Raw genomic sequence first — 8,022 nt, forward strand, 5'->3', positions numbered from 1 at the left:
TCCCTAAACCAAACATGGTTACTTGGGGATAGGCTTCAACCCAAATGCCTTTGGGAGCCATTTAAAGTCCATTTAAAATCTATCGCAACTGACCGGATATGAGCCACGGTATCTGAAGAATTGCCTAAAGGGCAGGGCTGTCCCTAGTTTGTGAAGGAAGTTTGCCTATCAGCCTAGGCAGAGTCCTTGAGGACTACCATGCGATGTTCTGCCCTCTTCCCTGGAGTACCCAACTTATGCCTATATTTCACTCTCTGTGAAATCTTCCATTGTACAAGCCACACCACTGTTTGTTTGTTTTTTCTTGTTTTACTCAGTAGTTGACATGTGACCTCCTCATAGAGCACAGGAGATTGCATGCCCAAAACGGACTCCATTACTGCTCCTTATACACCCCTATCTCTCACCGTGTGACTTTTCAGCTCTTTGCCTCAAGAAGAATCTGTTACCCGGCTCTCAAATGTAGATTAGATCGTGACTTACTTTGGCCAACACCGTGAAGTTGAAGTGACTACTCCTCAAAGAACCTTGTGTAGCTGCCACTTGTGTTGAGACACTGGCTCAAGCTAGCTGACTGGAAGGTGAGCGTCATGCTTTTGTCCTCACCACCCCAACCATCTCCCAGGTACCCAGAGGCAGAGCTGCCTAGCTCTTGCAGCTAGCCACAGATACATAAAAGAAAACAAAACTGTTTCGTCTAAATTGCCAACTGTGAATTCACAAGGCGTCTTAGTTAGGGTCTCTAATGTAGTGAGGATCAGACACCCTCTGGTCTCCACAGGTACCTGCAGGTGTATGGTGCACCTAAATTTATGCAGATACACACACACACACACACACACACACACACACACACACACACACACAAATAAAAACAATTAACAAATCTATAGTAAAAACAAAGGAAGGGAACCATAAAAGAGGGAAAGGTTCAGGGAGCATGTAGTAGCTCAAATCATGGGATAAACATGTGGTAAGGAGACAGACTGTATGTGACAGTTGGCCATCTCCCTTTGTTTAATTCAGTCCATGGGCTCAGCCTGCCGGGTGTCACTCGTATTCAACATGGAACTTTATCTGCTTAGTTAATTACCTCTGGAGATATGCTCACAGACACACTCCAATGAACACTGATATCACCCAGGAGAGTCTCAACTCAATCGTGTTCACAACCAGCATCAAGCATCACACTACTTAATCTCAAGGGTACAAACAGGTCAGAATCCAAGTTTAATCTGCAATAGGAAAGCTTTATTAGGAAGTCAGGATAAGGAAGGGAGGGGGGCCACCCCCAGGACACATGGGAAAATCAAGTTCTCCCCAGCCCTGAAGCCTCCCCAGCAAGGAACGGAGCCAATAGATGTCCAGAGGCACAACGCCAACTCCGTCCAGTTCCAAACGGTTCCCCCGGCTTGTTGCCAGGTAGACTTGCTGTCAGGATGCTGTAAGTATGCCTCATGTAGCTCCTGCCCTCCTGAGACACTCTCAGCTGGGGTCCGGTGGAGAAAGTTAATCAGGGTTCTAGTATCGCATCTTGTGGCCTGTGGGGGGGGTGGAAAGGAGATAACAGTAAGAAGAAAGACTTTGGGGCAGTGACTTGAAGAAGAAATTGGGAGCAAGAAACCTGGATCTCATAGAGCTGGAGGAACCTGAGATCAGAGCACTGTAATCGGGAAGCCTGTGTCCCCATTCAGTTCCCCATCTCTCCTGCAACAACCCTGAGTCCGGAGAGCCCATGAACCAGACCCTTCACCATCCCATAGTATTGTCGGTAAATTCTTTGGCTACCGAGACAAAGATAACACTAACCTCATTCCTAGATTAACACCCATGCCTCTGCAGAGCCACTGGACATTCAAAATACATAAGATACCTTGTAAGTGAACAGTTCTCTGGCACTAAAAGGATTCCCAGAGCTACACATGCTGCATTCTTATCCACCCTCTTACCATAACTTTTTAAAAGATGAAACCATAGCTTAGAGGGCAGTGACCTTATTTATCTATTCACATAGGTATCCTCTGACTGTATGTGTGCACTGTATGTGTGCCTGGTGCTCTCAGACATCAGAAAGAAGCATGGGATCCCCTGGAACTGGAATTATGGATGGTTGCCATGGGCACTGAGAACTGAATCCGGGTCCTCTACAAAAGCATCAAGTGCCCTTAACAGCTGAGCATTTCTCCAACCTAGGTATTTAATTTTTTGCCATATTAAGTTCAATTTGTAAATAGAGATTATTTCTTGGTGTAGAGACCACCTCCTCTTGCATGACTCCTTCTTAGAGGCACATGTAATGGCACCCAAGGCATCCTCCTTTCCACGGGTGTACCATGCAATGGTTGTAGTGACCACTGAAGGAGACCCATGGGTCTCTGCTCCCTGTGTTGTTACTGTTATAGGCCTTGCCTCCTAATGACAGCTGAAGGCACTGACTATGGAGCCCCACAGGGCTGAGCCCATCATTTGGTAATTACATGATCATGAGGAAACAATTTACTTTTCTGAAGCTCATTTTTCATTAGTAAAATCTACCTGTGAGCTACAATAGAAATGTACCTGACAGTGCAGTTTTCAAACCATCTTCTCTAGTCACTGAGACTCAGATCATGTACATATTTAATTTCATCCAATGCTGATTATAGAACCAAGTATGGGTCTGTACTGCTCTAAAGACTTCTCTAAAAATCCATTCCATTCAGAATATGCTGTCCTGCCAAGACATCCAAAGATACATGGAAAGGGGTAGTTGCCTTGTGTTCACAGGCTGTGAATTCAGTAATTCCTTACCTTTCGAATCATCGTCATCGCAGTCGGCAGATTTTGAGGACTGGGACTGAGATGGCCTTCTATTTCCTCCACCGTAGCTACCCCCACTTCCTCCTCCAGAACCACTTCCTCCTCCATAGCTCCCTCCACTTCCTCCTTCATAGCTGCCCCCACTTCCTCCTTTTTGTCCACCGTGGCTGCCTCCACTTCCTCCTCCATAGCTGCCTCCACTTTCTCCTCCAGAACCACTTCCTCCACCATAGCTGCCCCCACTTCCTCCTCCATGGCTACCCCCACTTTTTCCACCATGGCTGCCCCCACTTCCTCCTCCATAGCTGCCTCCACTTCCTCCCCCAGAGCTGCTTCCTCCTCCATAACTACCTCCACTTTTTCCACCGTGGCTGCCCCCACTTCCTCCTCCATAGCTGCCCCCACTTTCTCCTCCATAGCTGCCCCTACTTCCTCCTCCATGACTGCCTCCACTTTTTCCACCATGACTGCCCCTATGTCCTCCTCCATAGCTCCTTCCACTTCCTCCTTCATAGCTGTCCCCACTTCCTCCTCCATAGCTGCCGCCACTTCCTCTTTGTCTTCCTTTGCCACTTCCAAAGCCAATTTGTCCAGCTCCAGAAGATTCACTGTGGATAAAGGAAAACACATTGATACATATACAAGGATAACCCTGGACAGAATCAAGACTTAAGTGTGAACTGAGGCATCCTAGCTGGGAGGGAAGGGTACCTTCCTCTCCCTTGAGCAGAAGGTATCCCCTTTCTCTCACTGTTACCATTATCCTTTCCAAAGCTCAAAAACCCCAAGCATTTCCCCCCCAAACACATTCATACGGACGAAGTCCTCGATCCACCAGGCCCTTGCATTCAAGAACTTTTCCAGCTGCTTCTATTCAAGAAGGCTAGAAGTGATAACAGAAGTCTAAGGGGACTCATCTGGAGATCTACACTGTAGAATCTACAGACTCCTGAGGACCTACAAGTCTTGCTGGCCGCCTTCAAGGAGCTTTCGGTAAGTCTCAATTTCTTTCTCCAGCCGTGTCTTGATGCTGAGCAGAAGGCCATATTCCTGGTTCTGGCACTCAGTTTCTGCCCGGACCTGAGCAAGCTGGGCCTCCATCTCACTGATCTGTTCCTGAATCTGCTGCAGCTGGCCACAGTAGCGGTTCTTTGTGTCTTCCAAAGCCTTCTCCAGGGCTGATTTCTAGGAAGCAAAAGAAAAACTCAAGAGGGATGTTCCACTCCTTGCCCCTCCTAAAGGTTTTTTCTGTACCCTGCCCTGGCAGTGAATCTGGAGCAGGACTACCAACCGTGGTAAGCTGAGTCTGCAGCTCAATGTTCAACTCCTGGACACTGTGCTGGAGCTGGGACACTTGCTTCATGTTGGTCTCCATCTCTTGGCCACTATTTGTCACTTGCTGCTCAATCTGGGTCATCTGTAAACCAAAGGCTTGGTTAAGGACAGACACAGTCAAGAACATTTGTGGGAAAGACTGTACCTCACTTATCAGGCCCTTCACTTTAAAACCAAGGCTGAGACCAAGCCAAGGACAGGCTACTGAATTCTGAATCCTACTGATGAGGTTGACCAGTTCTCCAGACACCATATTCCCTTTCAGTAAGGTTTCAGGGCCCATTGTACTATGTCTTCAAACCCCTTTCTAGTCTTCTTTTCTTATTTACATTCAGAATAGCATAACTTTTCATCTATCATCCTCTGTTCCAAGCTTTGGAGACCAGGGAAGAGGGGAGCAGGCATGGAATTCATTGTACTACAGAAGATGCTGCATATCTCTACTAGAGTCTTACATCACACAGGACTATAGTGAGTTTCCTACTCTCTGGACAACATACACTACTAAACTCAAGGGTGGCCATCTTATTTGGCTTACTTCTAAGACATTAGCTTTGCACCTAGAACTAGCACCACTCCACAGTTGTGTCTCTGTGGTGAATGAAGAAGGATAAACAGAATCAATCCATTGGAGGATTGAAGGATAGATAGAGACATGCTAAGAGATGAGGAGGCAGAAGGATGATGAAGGGGATGAGGAGTAGAAGGATACCTGAAAGGTGGATTAGAAAACTGAGTAGGTAGCCTGCTCTGCTCACCTTGGACTCATAGTGTTGCTCAATGTCCTGGCGGTTCTTAGAAATGAGGTGTTCATATTCCTCACGCATGTCATTGAGGACCTGGGTGAGGTCTGTGCTAGGAGCAACATTTATCTCCACATTAACATCTCCATCATTCTGGCCCGTCAGCTGGTTCATCTCCTGCAAGGAGGAAGAGTACATGAGGTTGGAAGTGGGACCCTTCTTGCCATCTTTCAAACCTCTCCCACCAAGTCTCCTCAGAATGCAAAAGAGGACCATCATTGTGAAACCAAAGCACAGCTGCCAATGCAGGCCACCTGTGAGGAGCTGGGAGTGTCCCCTTCAAGACCAAAGAAGAGGGCTCTCTCAGTCCATGCTCCACAATGCTCCATACAATCTCTGCCCTTCTCTTCCTCCCTGTACCCACCAAGCCACAAAAGCAATAGCCTACCTCCTTGTGGTTCTTCTTAAGGGCCTTCAGCTCATCGTCCAGACTATCAAACTGTATCTCCAGATCAGATTTCTCCATATTTATGTCATCCAAAACCTTCTGCAGGCCATTAATATCAGCATCCACCCCTTGGCGTAGGCTCTGCTCCATCTCAAGCCTGTAGGCCAGCCATGGGTACAGAATGATCAAAAGGGCACCAGATCCTACTGGGATCTCAAGAGCTCTGAAATTTGGGTAGGGGAGGGGATGACAACAGTATAGGGGAAAGGAAGGGAATAGGACTCACTTAACCCTGAAGTCACCCAGAGTCATGCGAGTATTGTCCATGTCTATGAGTGCTTTGTTGTTCCTCGCTGTGAGATCCACAATCTGAAAGACAAGTTTGCATGAATAGGCCATGCTCCCTTGATATGATCAACTTCAGAGAGAGGAAGAGACCAGACATAGCAGAGGGGATTCCTGTCCCAGGTGTTCAGGAAGCAAAAGTTTCCCTTCAGCTTCTTTGGTGCACACTGCCTTCAGCAGATGTGTCCAGTGTAGTCCTCACTCATTTGGCAAATATTTGAACATCTCCTGTAGAGGCAGCATAGGGTCTAAGACAAATCCCAAGGAGCCCACCTTTGACCACAAAGTCCAAATTATTTCAAGAGAGTCATGAAAAGGAAAGATGCCTTTGGCTATCCTGAGAAACCAGGAAAGATCTTGGGAAGGAGGTGACAGTTGAACTAAGTCCTGCAGGATGGTTAAGATTACGTGTGAGTAAATGGGTAGAAGAAATCTGCAGTTGGAGAAACCATGCATTCAGAAATACAAAGATATACAATCAGGAGGGATACGTGAGAACAGTAAGGAACCCAACTGTGGACTCCTTTATGGTGGAAGCTGAGTACAGGACATCACTCTGACTGCTCAGCGCAACACAGAGGGTAACCACCCACTTACACTAGTGGATAAATAAGAGGCCTACAGATGGATGGATGGATGGGTGGATGGATGGGTGGGAGGGTGGGTGGGTGGATGGATGGATGGATGGGTATCATCCTCACAACCAGAGATTCTCTATCAGTTGATCAACCAACCTGCATCCCTGAGTCCTGAGTACCTGAGAAGATTAAGAGACCAACCCAAGAAAAAAAAGGAAAGGAAGAATAGGCTGATATAAAACCAGGTCAAAGAAAGGTCCAGTGAGGTCTTAGTCTCGCTAGTATTAATACAGGCTTCCTTTCTGCTACGCCCAAACTCAGAAAGAAATATCAGAGTTCAAATCCAAGCCCCTAAGACCTGAGAAACCGAATACAAGTTTGCTTCTGATGAAAGTATATTTTCTAAAAGATGATTCCCTGGTATGTCTTTGCTTGGACTCTAGACTCTCACCCTTCTGTGTGAGAGGTTGAGAAAGGGGGGAGCAGGGATGGAGAGATGAAGGGATAGAGGGAAGAAGGGGGAGAGACAGAGAGAGAGGAGGAAGAGAGAGAGAGAGAGAGAGAGAGAGAGAGAGAGAGAGAGAGAGAGAGAGAGAGAGAGAACTCTCATACATACTCTGTCCTTCAGGTCTTCGATAGTGTTATAATAATGAGAGTAGTCCTTCTGGAAGACTCTGTTCCCCTTCCTTGAATACCATTCCTGGATCTGCTTCTCCAGGTTGGCGTTGTCCTCCTCCAGTTCCTGCACTTTATCCATGTAAGAGGCCAGACGGGAATTGAGGTTCTGCATGACGACTTTCTCATTGGTGTTCAGAATACTACCTTCGCCACCTCCAGAGCCACCACCAAAGCCACCTCCAAAACCCCCACCAAAGCCACCTCCAGAACCTCCACCAAAGCCACCTCCAGAACCTCCACCAAAGCAACCTCTAGAACCTCCACCAAACATACCGCTGGAACTACCTGCGCTAAAACCCCCTCCATATCCTCCACCATAGCTAGAGCCAAAACTGCCACCACCTCCAGTGCCACAGGCTGAAAAGCCACCTCCACCAAAACCACTGGAAGAGCCAAAGCGGCCTCCTCCTCCACCAGCCCTGGAGGAGCGACTGAAAGAAGACCGCATGCTGCCTCTGCTGGCCCCTCTGCCTCCTCCTCCTCCACAGCTGCTGCCGCTGCTGCTCCGGAAAGATGAGGAGATCTGTCTGAAACTCATGGTGCTGCCTGCCGGAGTCTGTAGGCAGGAAGCGGTCTCAGGGTTGCTGGGTCCTGAGCCATCCCCAGAGCTGCCTACTTATACCCCCTGCTGAAGGTGGCACACCTGGGTGTGTCCTCACTCTGTGCCAGCTTCCCCCCCATAGACTCAGAGAAGGCCTAGAGTACGGGAGCAGCAGAGAAGCCCCGGGCTCTGCGTCCCTTGGTGACTGCCCGTCAGCAGCCCAGCCTCTCTCCATTGTGTGAGGTAATTTGAAGATATTAGGCTGTCAAAGGCACCATAAATCAGCCCAGCTGCTGAGGGGCTGACCTATATCCTACAGTTTGGTGTCTGGCTGACCTTGACAACGGGCCTGAGATTCAGCCCTCTCAGTATCTAAGATCAAAACTCCCTCCTGGTTGGTTGTCACTCTCTAAACTCACCCTGCCCATACCTGGTGGTCACCGTGGGCCAAGATGGGGACCTGGAATAGAAGTTACTGTGAAAGCTAGGAAAAGTGCAGCCACGGCTCACAGGGAGCTGCCAGGATAAATAGAAAGCCAGAAACTGCCTTGGTGA

General features: G+C 48.2%; 1 protein-coding gene across 1 annotated transcript; it reads right to left on the reverse strand.

Annotated features, from left to right (window-relative positions):
- Positions 1-1,236: 1,236 nt before the first annotated feature.
- On the reverse strand, positions 1,237-7,503 carry Krt9 (keratin 9). Its single transcript, NM_153476.2, has 8 exons — positions 6,865-7,503; positions 5,612-5,694; positions 5,326-5,482; positions 4,893-5,054; positions 4,091-4,216; positions 3,761-3,984; positions 2,791-3,407; positions 1,237-1,541 (listed from the first exon to the last, which is right to left on the reverse strand). The coding sequence occupies exons 1-8, from the start codon at positions 7,462-7,464 to the stop codon at positions 1,522-1,524; spliced, it is 1,989 nt and encodes a 662-aa protein (NP_703206.2). The 5' UTR covers positions 7,465-7,503; the 3' UTR covers positions 1,237-1,521.
- Between the last annotated feature and the right edge of the window lie 519 nt (positions 7,504-8,022).

Source organism: Rattus norvegicus, chromosome 10 (assembly GCF_036323735.1).
Source record: "Rattus norvegicus strain BN/NHsdMcwi chromosome 10, GRCr8, whole genome shotgun sequence".
In the NCBI taxonomy this organism is placed as follows: Eukaryota; Metazoa; Chordata; class Mammalia; order Rodentia; family Muridae; genus Rattus; species Rattus norvegicus.

What these genes read in the sequence shown, in the direction of transcription:
- Krt9 (NM_153476.2), bottom strand. Translation starts at nt 7,464, where the DNA reads ATGAGTTTCAGACAGATCTCCTCATCTTTCCGGAGCAGCAGCGGCAGC. An exon ending in TCGAAGACCTGAAGGACAGA is followed by an intron (nt 5,695 to 6,864) that starts GTATGTATGAGA and finishes CTTGTCTTTCAG; the next exon opens with ATTGTGGATCTCACAGCGAG. An exon ending in GAAGGCGGCCAGCAAGACTT is followed by an intron (nt 3,408 to 3,760) that starts GTAGGTCCTCAG and finishes CTTTATCCACAG; the next exon opens with TGAATCTTCTGGAGCTGGAC.